Source organism: Callorhinchus milii, unplaced genomic scaffold (genome assembly GCF_018977255.1).
Source record: "Callorhinchus milii isolate IMCB2004 unplaced genomic scaffold, IMCB_Cmil_1.0 Scaffold27, whole genome shotgun sequence".
NCBI classification, from domain to species: Eukaryota; Metazoa; Chordata; class Chondrichthyes; order Chimaeriformes; family Callorhinchidae; genus Callorhinchus; species Callorhinchus milii.
In genome coordinates, this window is record NW_024704768.1 from 47,840 (window position 1) to 63,251 (window position 15,412).

General features: G+C 44.1%; 1 protein-coding gene across 1 annotated transcript; it reads right to left on the reverse strand.

The window, feature by feature from the left end:
• Positions 1–7,136: 7,136 nt before the first annotated feature.
• Positions 7,137–11,973, reverse strand: LOC121850937 (probable G-protein coupled receptor 139). The gene is made up of 2 exons (XM_042344274.1): positions 11,837–11,973; positions 7,137–8,044 (listed from the first exon to the last, which is right to left on the reverse strand). The coding sequence occupies exons 1-2, from the start codon at positions 11,904–11,906 to the stop codon at positions 7,137–7,139; spliced, it is 978 nt and encodes a 325-aa protein (XP_042200208.1). The 5' UTR covers positions 11,907–11,973.
• Positions 11,974–15,412: the final 3,439 nt, after the last annotated feature.

Genomic DNA, 15,412 nt, shown 5'->3' on the forward strand with positions numbered 1-15,412 from the left:
CCTATCTATGTCTCGCTGCATTTTTTTAATGTCGTCCTCTGTGTTGACACTTCCTCCTAGTTTTGTGTCATCCATGAATTTAGATATATTAACTTTGATGTCCTCATCTAGATCGTTCATGTAGATGGTAAATAGCTGAGGCCCAAGGACACTCCACTAGTCACATCCCGCCAATCTGAAAAGGACCCGTTTATCCCTACTCTTTGTTTCCTACCTGTTAACCATTCCCCAATCCACGTTAAAATGCTCCCCCTAATTCCATGGGCCCCTATCTTTTGGACTAACCTTTTATGCGGCACCTTATCGAATGCCTTCTGGAATTCCAAATAGACCACATCCACTGATTCACCCTTATCTAGTTTGCTGGAAATATCCTCAAAAAACTCGTAAGCTCCTCTTTTAAAACCCTGGGATGCAAGCCGTCCGGACCGGGAATTTGTCACTTTTTAGTGCTCACAGTTTCCCGAGCACCAATTTTCTACCGATGAAAATTTCCCTAAGTTGCTCCCTGTCCTTATCCCTTTGGTGCATCTCTATTGTTGGTAGACTTGTTGTGTCTTCTATAGTGAAGACAGATGCAAAGTACCCATTTAGGGACTCTGCCGTGTCCTTGTCCCCAATTACAACTTCTCCCGTCTCTGACTGTACTGGACCTTCATTTACCCTCACAGCCTATTCCTCTTAATGTACTTGTAAAAACTTTTTACAATCAGACTTAGTGTTCCCAGCGAGCTTACCTCATACTCCTTTTTCTCGCTCTTAATGAGCTTTTTAGGTTTATTTTGCTGGTTTCTAAAACTCTCCCAATCTTCAGATTTGTCACTTTTCTTGGCAGTTTTATAAGCCTTTTCTTTTAATTTGATGCTTTCCCTAACTGCTCTGGTTAGCCACGGATGAATTGCGTTCCCTGTGGTACTCTGATTCCGCAAGGGAATATGCGACCGCTGAGAATTATGCACTACATCCTTAAATATTTGCCACTGTTGGTCTACATTTTTACCTCTTAATCTTATTCTCCAGTCTATTTTACCCAAATCTTTCCTCATACCAACAAAATTAGTCCTATTTAAATTCAGAATACTTGCCTCGGATTTAACTATATCCCTCTCTAACTTAATGCCGAATTCAATCATATTGTGATCACTCTGCCCTCGAGGAGTCTTAATACCTACACCGCCAACTTGCCCTGTTTCGTTACACAAAACAAGGTCTAGGATGGCCTGTTCCCTGGTCGGTTCCTCGGCTGCTCTAGAAAGTTATTTCTCATACACTCAATGAACTCTTCTTCTGACCTCTTTTTGCCGATTTGGTTTTCCCAATCTATGTGAAGATTGAAATCACCCACTATTATCGCTTTACCTTTCCTACACGCTCCACTGATTTCTTGATGGATACCCTGTTCTATATTGTGATCGCTGTTTGGGGGTCTATAAACCACTCCCATTAATATTTTCTGCCCTTTATTATTTTTTATTTCCACCCATATTGTCTTGACATCGGATTTCAGATCTTTCCTCTCCACTGCTTTTATTTCATCCCTAATTAACAGGGCTCGCCCCCCCACCCCCCCCCCCCCCACCTCGTTTCCTATAGTGCCTATCTTTCCTGTAAACTGAGAACCTACAAAGCCCTCCATGGCCTCACCACACTCTACCTCTGCGACCTCCTAACCCCCTAGCAAGCCGCCCGCTCCCTCCGCTCAGCCGGCTCTGGCTGCTCCACGTCCCCCAACCCACCCGCCCCACCATTGGTGGCAGAGCTTTCAGCCACTCTACCCCCAACCTCTGGAATTCCATCCCCCAGTCACTCCGCCACATCCACTCCTTAGCCTACTTCAGTCCCGCCTCAAGACCCTCCTCTTCAGCCATGCTATTGCCACCCCCCTTCCCCTCCCCTCCTTTCTGCCCCCCTGACCCCAACTCGGGACAGAAATGCTGTCACTGTCCAGCGCCTTGGGACGTCCTCCTGACGCGAAAGGCGCTATACAAATGTAATCTTGTCGTGTTGCACCAGGTCCTTTGTATGCCATGGTGATTAAGTAGTCTCTCTCATCTTCCACAGGGATTATCTTTTCCCAAACTTGGGGACTCCCAAACGAACCCTCCATCCCTGTCAGACTGCATCTTTCGTTGCCAGCAGGGAGGTAATTCCTTGGGGTTGTTGGAGTACAATTGATAAACCATTTTAAGGTTATTATCCATGGATAGGCCTTCCTGCCTCACCTTCTGTCCTTGAGTGAGTACAGAGACTTCCGGTTTGGTTTTAACCCAAAGCAGGCTGCTTTGTTCAGCACATCAGAGCGCACATTTCTTCTTATATGGATAACCATAGTTTGACACCCCATGGTATGTATTATATAATAATTATTGCTATAAGCTCCATTTGGGATGTTTCTGCTTCAGTTCCAAAATTCCTTTCCATATTTCCCCATGAACCAGGGGTTTTTGCTTGTGATTGTCCAGCCACAGATCTAGAGACTCCTCATACGCTATCCAGACATTTACTGAGTCAGTAACAATTACAGTCGCCTCAGATTTAGCAATATGCTCTAAGGCCTTTTTTAGGGCAAGAACTTCTGCTTTCTGAGTGGATTGACATTGTAGAGTCACCGAGTGTGCAGATTGTTCTTCAAAAGACCCGCTAACAATCCTGACGATCACGATTCCTGTTCCTGTAACCCAAGTCTGACAAGATCCATTGCAGTATTATCACCTTTAGCACCTTATACGAGGTAGGGGGTGGTTTTGAGAGTCCATAAATGAAATCTTGTGTGTGTATGTATTCTTCTTCTTCTCCAAATTGTGGCAGGTGATAGTGCTTCATTCCCTCCCCGCTCCGCCTCCCCTCCCCTCACCCCTCCTCCCCCAAGGAAGACAACTTGGTCATTTGAGGAATCGACTTGTGGAGTCCTGTAGCTTAGTGGTTAGAGCACTCACCTCGCAAGCAGAGGACCTAGGTTCGATTCCTGGCAGGTTAAAATTGTTGGACAAGTTTCCTCACTCCGCACACCTCTGTTTACCTAGCGGTAAGTAGGAACCAGGATATTAGTCGACTGGCAGATCGTTTATTCGGGGGTAATAATTCCTTCAAAAAATAATAATAATAACAAATGTAATTTTGTTGTTGTTTTGTTGTTGCTGTAATAAACTTCAATCCATGACTGTTTGTGGGACACTGCTGTGCGAAATTGACTGCTGTCAATTGCCACTCTCTCGGCATAGCCCTGATCAACCCCACTCCCCCGCTCTCTCCCCATAGCCGTGATCAACCCCACTCCCCCGCTCTCTCCCCATAGCCCTGATCAACCCCACTCCCCCGCGCTCTCCCCATAGCCTGATCAACCCCACTCCCCCACTCTCTCCCCATAGCCCTGATCAACCCCACTCCCTCGCTCTCTCCCCATAGCCCTGATCAACCCCACTCCCCCGCTCTCTCCCCATAGCCCTGATCAACCCCACTCCCCCGCGCTCTCCCCATAGCCCTGATAAACCCCATTCCCCCGCTCTCTCCCCACAGCCCTGATCAACCCCACTCCCCCTCTCTCTCCCCATAGCCCTGATCAACCCCACTCCCCTGCGCTCTCCCCAAAGCTCTGCAAATGTGCCTCCCCAAATAATTATCTTTAAAGTTGTCATCGAATCAGCTTCCACCCCTCCTTCAGGCAATGCATTCCAGATCCAAAAAAATTCTCCTCACATCCCCAGGGTATTTGATAGGGTGAACTGTTTCCAATTGTGGGTGGGTCGGTAACCCTTTTAAAACAGTTGTTAAAAGAAACAGATATTAGCCTTCCTGGGCTAATTTCAATGAGTTAAAAAGGGACGTAGCCAAGGTGGACTGGAAAGAAAGATGGAAGCTAACGAGCAATGGGAAGTCTTCAAGGAGGAGATAGTTCGGGGACAGAATAAATACATTCCCACGAAGGGGAAAGGTAGGGTATCAAACTGGGATTGGGATTAAATTGGGATTAAATTAATTGGGATTAAAATAAAACAGAAAAAGGAGGTTTATGATAAATGTCAGGTCAAAAACACAAATAGAATACAGAAAGTACAGAGGAGAACTGAGAAAGGAAATAAGAGGGGCAAAGCGATTGTATGAGAAAAGGTTAGCGAGTAACAAAAGGGTATTTTGTAAGCATATAAAGAATAAAAGGTTAGTCAAAGGTAGGATGGGTCCAATTAGGGACCAAAGAGGAAATCTTCCTGTGGAGGCAGAGGGCGTGGCTGATGTACTGAATGAGGACTTTGCATCTGTCTTCACAAAAGAAAAGGATGGAGCCAATGCCACGGTATCGGAGGAGAGAGTAGAGAAATTGGATAAGATAAGAATAAACTGAGAGGAGGTACTAAAACGATTGATGGTGCTCAAGGTAGATAAGTCACCGGTCTGGACGAGATGCATCCTAGGTTAATAATATTAATAATAATCCTTGCATTTCATATAGCGCTTTTCACGTCTTCTAGACGTCTCAAAGCGCTTCACAGAATAGATTGTAAAGTGTAGTGACCGTATATTTGTGGGCAAACGCAAATGTTACTCCCTGTACAAAAAGAGACAAAAGGATAAACCCAAGAACGACAGACCAGTCAGCCTAACGTCAGCAGTGGGGAAACTTCCAGAGACGATAATCCGGGAGGAAATAAATTTTCAGTTGGAAAAATATAGGTTAATATAGGAGAGCCAACATAGATTTGTAAAGGCAAATCATGATGGACTAAAACAAACCTGATAGACTTTTTGATGAAGTAATGGAGAGGGTGAATGATCAGTATTGGGACCTCTGCTATTTTTGATCTGTATAAATGACCTGGACTTGGGTAGAGGGAGTACAATTTCCAGATGATACTAAGTTAGGAAAAGTAGAAAACAGTGAGGAAGATAGCAGCAGACAGCAAGGGACATAGACAGACTGGTAACGTGGGCAGACACGGGGCAGATGAAGTTTAATGTGGAGAAATGCGAAGTGATGCATTTTGAGAGGAAAAATGAGGAGAGGCAATATAAGCTGATGGTACAATCTAAAAGGGGGTGAGGGAACAGAGAGACCTGGGGGTCATATAGTAAATCTTTGAAGGTGTCAGGACAGGTAGATAAAGCTCTTAAAAAAGCATAGAGGAATCCAGGCTTTATAAATAAGCGCATAGAATACAGCTTTTAAGAGAGAAGTCGATAATTATTTGGGGAGGACAGGTTTGCAGGGCTATGGGGAAAGAGTGGGGGAGTGGGATTGATTTGGATAGCTGTTTTCAAAGAGCCGGCAGAGACATGATGGGCCAAATGGCCTCCTTCTGTGCTGTATAATTCTATGATTCTATAAAGTCCAGCACCTTGTTGACATCCCAACTGCTTTGAAAAACATTTGTTGAATGTCTTCTTTCACTCTTCTTGTATTTATCTCTTAGCACATTAACAAGTTGATTCGGTGGAGTCCTGTAGCTCAGTGGTTAGAGCACTCGCTTTGCAAGTGAGAAACCTGAGTTCAATTCCAGGCAGAGGGTGAAACCTTGGGCAAGTTTCCTTACTCCACACAGAGCCTAATAATAATCCCTCCAAAACCAAAAACAATAATAAATTGGTCATTTTCAATCTACGACTGTTTGTGGGACATTGCTGTGCGCAATTGGCTGCCGCGTTCGCCCACAAATATACAGTCAATTCACTTTACAGTGTGTTCTGTGCAGCGCTTTGGGACGTCCTCCTGATGTGAAAAGCGCTATATCTAATGCAAGGATTATTATTATTATTATTATTCCTCCACCAAAGCCACTGTACTGATCTGATCAACTCATTTTAGTGAACTTTACTAACCCATTGGAACCATTAATTTGATTTAATGAGACGTAGATCTTTCACATGCATAAGCTTACTGATCTTTTATTACAGTTTACTACTTAAAAGGAAACTTGTGTCAACTCATACTGCACTACAGAGTCATAAATTTAATGAAACCCTTACAATTGGCGCTCAAACAGGAACCCAGTTGTGTTGAAGTTTGACAAATACAATTTTTTTCTGACTATCGTTTAGTAGTTGTTGTAGTAGACCACTCACGGTTAGTACAACTGGAGGATTGATTGTTTGCTAATTATGGAAGAACTAATAAGTCTCTATAAACAAAAGGTTACCTAAACATGAGGAGCTATTCGAAGATAGTCCTATCTAGACCTGCAGTAGAATTTTTGCTGAGCTAAAATAAAGCATGCAAAAGCAAAGAAGGTTAAAACTAAATGGTTTAAGTCCTAACTGGTGTCAATTGTCACCAGAGGGTCACAGATTTAAGTTACCCTAACAGTTTTCCTGTGCACTTTACACAAATGATCAGTGAAGGATTTTGAGAGGCTTCCACTTTTTTGAGGTGGTATCAAATGTAGGGATTATTAACAATAAATGTTAAAATACGTACATCGTATAACCAGCCTCATCTCAGCAGCGAGCAATGCAGTAAACATGGATGGGATACAATAGTTTCAGAGTGTTAAGAGTTTTATTTTATATTTCCACAAAGTAACAAACATTCAAAATATACAACAAAAAGTTGGATTTATTTGGCCTCCTTCTGTGCTGTATAATTCTATATATTTGCCCTTCACATGGGATATGGTCTGAGAGCGCCTCACAGTGGAGGGATTGGGTATCCAGCAAGGGAGAGCAGATTGATTGACAGAGACAGAGAGGGATATGGCAGCGAGATAGAGGCAGGAAATCCCAGAGATTAGTGGTAGCGAATTCAACAACAATAAACAACAAATTGCATTTGAACAACACCTTTCACATCGGAAGGACATCCCCAGGCACTGGAAAGTGAAAGATATGCACCAGTTCCGGGAGTTAGAATCAAGGGGGCGGAGGGGGAAGATGCCTGAAGGTGTGGTCTAAGTGCATCAAATCCAAGGATTATTATTAGTAATGTAGTTATTAGTAATGTAGCAGAGGCCTTGGACAGGGACCAGAACCACAACAATACAGCTGTGCCTTTGTCGACCATAATATTGTGGATATGCTGTCAAATTTAATTTTGCAATCAGGTAAGAGACAATATTGCCCACAGGAAAACTCTCATTATGATTGACGTCCAAATTGGGCATAGCATCAAGACAGAAGTCTGCTCCAAAGAGAAGATACTATTACTTTTGTCACTTCTTTGATTGAACCAATTTTAGAATGCAAATAAATGGATATTTTGCTAAGTTTCTCAATTCCTCCCTGAATTTGGCCTGAGTCACCACATAAATAAACATATTTGTACAAGAACTCAAGAGTTGCAACATATCGCCTGAGTATTTTAAGGCAAATGCAGCATCATTGAAATCTCTGTCGGAAAAATTGCTTGTTATGTAATAATAGAAAAAATCGATAACTCGAGTCATCCATAACAGTATAAAAATGCCTGATATGGTGAAGAGTAAAATGATGGATTTTCTACGGTTCTTTATCTCAGGGTCATTTTGACTTTGCGGTTTTGTGATTCGGATTCTTCTGCGAACTCTGCTGGCCACTGAAATGTACCGAACTGTCATGGAATTTAGCAACAAAATTAAAAAGAAAGGTATCAATGGAGTCAATATGTAGTCAATCCAATCAAATGCAATCCATTCTGGTGCAGTGAAGACTATTTCTTTGAACTGGCAAAACCATGGCACATTCTTAATTTTTATTTGAGGTTTAAAGGCAAAGAAAATCGGAATATTTTTTATGCTAAACAGCACATATATGATAAGCGTTACCACGCGGGCAGTTCTCCAAGTGCAGTATTTTGTCTTCAGTTTGTGGCAACAAATAGCAATGAAACGATCAAAGGAGAATGCCACTGTAAACCAAACAGAAGTGTCTTTAGCTAAGTAAAGTAGGACCTTATTTAGGCTACACAGCGGTGTGATATGTAGGAATGACTCAGGATGAAATATGAAAATAATGCGTCCAAAGAGGACCGCAAAGACAAGCACCATCAGATCCGAGGCAGACATCATCACCAGATAAAGGGCGACACATTTGGAGAGACCACACTTTCCTCTGAGGAGAATTACGATTGCCATGATGTTAGCTATGAAAAAGAAAAATTCAACAGAAAATTACTCTTCTGGTCAACAGCAAAAACGACATGAGATTATGAACTTGCGCATATTGCTTTATCATCACAGACAATAATACATTGCATTCATATTCATATTTCATTCTTATTCATATATAATACATTCCATTCATATTGCCATGTGCCAAGAAAAGGAAAAATGCGATTTAACAGACAAAGTTATTTGTGGGTGCAATGTCTTAGCTACGTTAAGATGCAGATCCTATCAATTAATTATAATAGTAATCCTCGCATTTGACGTAATACCTTACCTCATCATTGAGACATCTCAAAGAGCTTCACAGAATATATCATAAAGTGTAGGTACTATGTATTCTGTGGGCAAAAGTCAGCAGCCAATTGTGCACTGTAGTGTCCCACAAACAGTCTTGGATTGAGTGACCAAATTATTATCTGCCAATCAACTAACAACCGGGTTCCTACCGATTAGGTGAACAGAGGAATATGGAGAAAGGAATCTTGTCTAAGGTTTGCCCCGGAATCAAACCGGGACCTCTTGCTTGCGAGGCGAGCTCACTAACGACTATGCTATAGGATTCCACATTTTTATTTTGAATTGGAATCAACACTTGTATAACACAATCCTTTTCAAGTGTTTACACCCTCCAAGAATCCACCCATCCTCATGGCATTCCCTGTTCTTGCCCCGTATCCTTCCTAAGGTAAATAATTCCAATGCAAAGATTATTGTTATCAATCTCTGACAGAATCGGAGAAAGGGGGGAGCGTTCCAAACCTCTACATTTGGCTCCAAGTCCCAATTTCCTTGTGTCCCTCCCACAATGGCAACTCTCTCACCTCTGAGTCAGAGGGTGTGGGTTGCCGCACTTTGGGACTAGAACTCACATTGTCTGAGATGACGCTCCAATGTAATGTATGTGTGGGGTTGGGGGATGGGGGGAGTGTGGGTCCATTGTCAGTGGTGCCGTCCTTCACATGAGACATTCAACCAAAGTCCCCCAAATCATCCCCCAAATCAAATTGGTTATTGGTTTCAGGGCTGTTAATAGGCTGTTACCTGCTGCGTTTTGCCCACAAAATACACTTTTTGCACACTTCACTTTTTTGGCCCCTGCATTCGCCTACAAATATAGTCACTCCATTACACAGTAAATCCTGGAAGTGCTTCGAGATGTCCTTCCAACTTGATAAGGTGCAGGGATTATTAATATTTTAGTTACATCTTTTATTCACATTCCTATCCAGCTGAGCCGAGATTGCACCCTTTCTGTATTATTTTTTAATTTAATTTATCATGCAATTGGCTGCCGCGATTCCCAATCAATCCACTTTACAATATATTCAGTGAGGGAGGCACTTTGAGATGTCTCAATGAACAGATAAGGGAAAAATAATAGCTATAATAATAATCCCTGCATTTGATATATCGCCTTATCAGGTCTTCGAGACGTCTCAAAACATTTTATAGAATATACTGTATAGTGAATTGACTGTATATTTTGTAGACAAAATGTGCCAGCGAATTGCACACAGCGGCATCCCACAAACAGTCAATACAATACATTCTGTTCAACAGGAAAATGGACATGAGATTATAAACTTGCTTTATCATCACAGTTGATATTGCAAGGATTATTATTATTTAATATAGAGCCAACAAACTGCATAAAATATTCCAGTTACGGCCCAACCATATTGGCCCAACCCAACAGATTCACCATAAATCCCTTCATTTTAAATTTAAAATCATGTCTGCTCTTTAGCAAACCCACTTTAACAATCCTTTGTTCCTCCACTCATTGACAGAATATGACACTATATAGAATATTCTGTAAAGCGCTTTAAAGCGTCTCAAAGATGCGATAAAGAGCTATATCAAATGCAAAGATTATTATTATTATTATTATTTAATCTCTATATTTTAAAATACATCCTTCACTTTGGTTTCCACATTTTTTCTGATTGTTCACCATACCGACCAATCGCTGTAGCTCCCTGCAATCTTTGCCACAGTTATTGATAATTCCAAATTAAGTATAATCTAAAATTGGTGGCTCACCCCACACCTGTTTATGGGATGCTGCTGTGCACAAATTGGCAGCCACAATTCGCCCACAAAATACAATGAATGGCTTTGAGACGTCTCAACGATGTGATAAAGCACTATCTCAAAAACAGGGATTAAAATAATCTGCTAATTTACGTATTATTCATTATTTTTAGTCAGCCAGTTTTCTGGACAAACCCAACTTTTAATAATTTCAATAATTTTGAACCAAAAATTTTGGTTCACTTTTTTGACAGGATAGGATATAATAATAACAATAATAATAATCCATGATATAGCCTCTTATCGCGTCATTCAGACAACCTAAAGGCTTCACAGAATATACTGTAAAGTGAATTGACCGTATATTTGTGGGCGAAACGCGGCAGCCAATCGCACACAGCAATGTCCCACAAACAGTCGTGGGTTGAAAATGACCAAGTTATTAATGTTCTGTTTTGGAGGGATTAATATTAGGCGTGTGGGGTAAGGAAACTTGCCCAAGGTTTCGCGCTGCCTGGAATTGAACCCAGGTGTCTCGCTTGCAAGACGAGCGCTCTACCACTGAGCTACAGGACTACCCTATGCAATATACATGCATAGAGTGACCAATTTCTTTTGAGGGATTTATACCCACGGAAAGCGATTTGCCAATCGACTAAGAGCCAGGTTTCTACTTACTGTTTGGTAAACAGAGGCTTGTGGACCTCGTAAACTTGCCTAAGATTTCACTTTGTCCAGGAATCAAACCCATGTCTTTTCGCTTGCAAGGTGAGTGCTCTAACTACTGAGCGACACCACCATATCTGGAGCATCAGAGTATCTTATTGGAACTTTTATTATTATTGTGAGAAGCTGATTTATGCTAATCTTATCAAACCCGATGGAAACAAGCCTCAACTATACGATCTATCCAATGCTGTACTGTTTCCACCAGTGCCTTTGTTACAGGAACAACAATAAATCGTCAGGAGAATGTCGCAAGACACTAAACAGTGAAAGGTTTGCACCCGAGCTGGGGTTCAGGGTTAAATGGCTGGGTGAGGTGGGGTGGGGTGATGACCGGAAGGCTGTTGAAGAGGGAGGTTTTGAGACTGCCCTTGAAGGAGGAAAGATAGCGGTGATAAGGCGCTATATCAACGTGTAGATTTTTTTATTGTTATTATTGTTATTTATTATTTTGTGGAATCCTGTAGCTCAGTGGTTAGAGCACTCGCTTTGCAAGTGAGAGACCTGAGTTCAATTCCAGGCAGAGGGCGAAACCTTGGGCAACTTTTCTTACTCCACACAGAGCCTAATAATAATCCCTCCAAAACCAAAACAATAATAAATTGGTTATTTTCAATCCACGACTGTTTGTGGGACATTGCTGTGCGCAATTGGCTGCCGCGTTCGCCCACAAATATACAGTCAATTCACTTTACAGTGTGTTCTGTGAAGCACTTTGGGACGTCCTCCCGACGTGAAAAGCGCTATATCAAATGCAAGGATTATTATTATTATTATTATTACTATTGGCACTAGACCAGTACAATTATTTTTAGTTTCAGAAAACTTAACACAATTTGGTTCAAAAATGTCTATGAAGAAAGGACAGGCAATAGAACAAAATCCTGGTGCAGTTTCAGATTTACTCCCGAAGTGAGAGTCACCAATCCTGGATGAAAAGTGCAGGTGAACACTAAGTTAAACGGGTGGTAATCATTAGAGTAAAAGCGTGATTAAAAGCAACTTACCAGGAATTCCAACTGCCACGAGAATTGGGAAGTAAGTAATTATGACTAGCAAGATTAACGGTTTCTTCATCCTGCGTGTAGAGAGGTTGCTGTACGTCCAGGAGGCTTCCAATATCCCCACTGAGGAAACACGTTCAAATGCACCTTATGTAAGAAGGAGAAAATCCTCCTGAGACGATTAACTTGGGCAACAGTTGATATTAGTGACAACTCTATGAACAAACACATTAAAAATAACTTATTATGTGATAACCATTACTGGTTATATTCCATTTGATTTGGCACCTGATCATGTTGTTGAGATGCTTCGCAGGCTATATTGTAAAGTGCAGTGACTGTATATATTGCAGGTGAAACACAGAAGCAAACCTGTTCCCCCAGCAATGTCCCACAAACAGCCATGAAGTGACCAACTGTGGGGGGTAGGGATTGTTGGCCGGGACACCGGGAGAGAGAAACATCCTTCTCTTTTCGAATAGTGCCGTGGGATCTTTAACAACCACCTGAACAGGCAGATGTGAGCTTGGTTTCGTATTTCATCCGAAAGACGGCATCTTGTATAACACGACCCCCCCCCAGGACTGTTATGGAGTATCACTCTGACTATCTAATACCTATTCCCGACATGGGACTTGAACCCACAACCTTCTGACTCAGAGCCGAGTCATGTAATAAAACCCATCATGAACCAATTTGAAAGGGTTGAGGTCTTTGTTTTCGATGTTTTTTTGCTTCCAGATTCTCACCCCCGCCCTCGCCCGGCTCCAATGGCTTGCCATTCCCAAGAGGATAGAGTCCAAAATCCTCATCCTCACCTGAAAAAGCCTTCCGCAGCCTTACTCCTCCCTATCTCTGTGGCCTGCTTACTCCATATAGACCTGTCCACTCCCTCCATTCAACAGGTTCTGGCCTGCTCCACGTGCCCCGCCCAGCATGCCCCCACCATAGGCTCCACTGGCTTCCAATTACCAAACGGATCGATTTCAAGTTCCCCTCACTCATCTTCAAATCCCTTTATGCCTTGGCACCTCCCTGCCTATCCAACCTGCTTACCCCCCACTCCACCACCCGCTGCCTCTCCTTGGCAGGCTCCGGCCTTCTGTTCGTACCTCGTACCCTCCGCTGCACCATCGGTGGCCGTGCTTTCAGCCACTACGCCACAAACTCTGGAACTCTCTCCCTTTATCCCCCTCCCTCCCCATCTTCGAATCCCACCTAAAGACCTTTTTTAATCGTGCTTGTGGTCACCTCCCCCTCCTTCTCTCCTGGCTCAGGGTTAGACTCTGCCACTGTCAAGCGCTCCGAGATGCAATGCCACATGAAGGGCACTATACAAATGCAAATTGTTGTTGGTGTTCAATGCCAGTCTCAAGACCTTCCTCTTTGGTCGCCCTCCTATCCCAACCCTCCCTGCCCTCTGTACCTTTTGATCCCAACCCCCAGCTCAGAAGGATGACCGATCAAAGAAGAAGGCCTTCCTCAAGCCCCCTCTATTCTCACATCAAGCACCTAGAGTGAAGAGGTCCTAGACTTCTTCACCTCAAAGATTGAAAACATCCACTTCACTGCATCATCCTCCACCCCCATGTCACCTTCCACCCCACCCAGATCATCCACACTGCTTTCTCCCTCCACCACGGCTCCTGCCACTCCACACTCCTTTGCCCCCATCTCTCCCTCCTCCCTCTCAACCATAATCACCCAGATGAAGTTCACTACCTGCTGCCTCGACCCCCGCCCCACCCAGCCACTGGTCACTCAACTCAACTCCCCCTCCTCTCCCCCTGCTGGCCAACACGGTCAACCAGTCTCTCTCCTCAGGCTCTATTCCACTCCCCCTGAAAACCGCTGTCATCACCCCCTCCTCAAACCCCACCCTCGATCCCTCTAAACTCTCACACTACCATCCCATCTCCAACCTGCCCTTCCTTGACAAAGTCCTGGAACGTAGTTTTGCAGGTCAACTTTAGTCACACCTGAGGGCGGTAAGTTAATTAGGACTTTAACCATACGAGTGCGATCCCACTAAGGTGGATGAGGGACAGGAGGCAGTGGAGGAGGACCACACTTCCTCGAGCCCCTGCAGTCTGGCTTTCGCCCAATTAGAGTTATGACCAGAGTTCCCTCTGCCTCCTTGTCCTCTCCACCATGTTTGACACTGTCGATCACGCCATCCTCCTCCACTGCCTCTCGTCCCTCATCCACCTTAGTGGGATCGCACTCGTATGGTTAAAGTCCTAATTAATTTACCGCCCCTAAACTTCCACATGTGAGTGACACACAAATCTACTTTGCCTTCTCCAGCACCAACTCCAGGTCCCTCCGATGTTCTATCAGCTTGTCTGGCAGATATCAGGGCCTGGATGAGGTTAAACTTCCTGCAGCTGAATATGGACAAGACAAAAGCCATATTTGTTGGCTCCAATCAATGTCTTCATTCCAATGGATCTGAACTCCTCAACCTCCCTGGGTTCTCCCTCAGACTCACCGAACCAGTGCGTAACCTAGGTGTCCTTTTCGATTCCAGCTGTCCTTCCTCCCCCACATCTGATCCCTGACCAGGACCACCTTCTTCACCTCCGCCGCTGACCGTACCTTACCCCAAGTGTAGCCAAAACCCTCGTGTGTGTGTTTGTCACCTCCCGCCTGGATTCCTCCAACCCCCTCCTCACCAGTCTCCCCAGCTCCACCATTCACAAGATCAGCTCATTCAGACTCTGCCGCCCACATACTGACCCCGACCAAACTTCACCCCCACATCTCCCCAGCTCTGGCCCAGACTCCACTGGCTCCCCATCACCCAACAGATCCACTTCAAGATCCCCTCACTCTCGTGTTCAAATCCCTTCATTCTCTTGACACCTCCCTCCCTTCCTCCCTCCCACTCTGACCTCCTCTCTCCCCAGTCCACCACCCGGCGCCTCCACTCATCTGGCCCCTGGCTCCTGCTCTTCCCTCACACCCTCCGCCCCACTATCAGAGGTCACGCTTTCAGCCACTATGGCCGGAAATTCTGGAACACACTCCCTCAATCCCTTTGCTTTGACCCCTTTTCAAGTCCCACCTGAAAACCTTCCTCTTTGACCTTGCGCCCCACTCCTCGGCCACCTCACCCCTGCCCCCCCAACCCCCCCAACTCAGCTTGGAGTCAGGCTCCACCACTGTTAAGTGCTCTGAGACAGTACCCTGTATGGAGGGCCCTGTATAAGTGCAAGTTGTTATTGTTGTCTTGTAATGGGCTTTGAAGATTGCAAGAGAGGGTCAGGCAGAGGGGTTCTGGCATGAACTTCCAAAAAGAGGGGGGGGAACTTGATATTTGCCAGGCAGTCTGTCAGGACATCAGTGGACCTTGAGTCAAGGATGGAGACGGAGAGATAGAATTGGGTGTCATCTGCACACATGTGAAAATTGATCCCATGTTTGTGGATGATGTCACCAAGAGTAAGCACGTGCAGGTTGAAGAGAAGAGGATCGAGGACAGCCCTGAGGAACACCACACGAGACTACATGGTGCGGGGGCTGGAGGAGAAGCCTTTTGTGGAGGTAAAGTGGAGCCGTTGTGAGATATAGAATTTA

Excerpts from the sequence above, each read along its gene's own strand:
- LOC121850937 (XM_042344274.1), bottom strand. The coding sequence starts at position 11,906 with ATGAAGAAACCGTTAATCTTGCTAGTCATAATTACTTACTTCCCAATT. Across the intron at positions 8,045-11,836 it reads CGTGGCAGTTGGAATTCCTG|CTAACATCATGGCAATCGTA; the intron begins GTAAGTTGCTTT and ends TCTTTTTCATAG.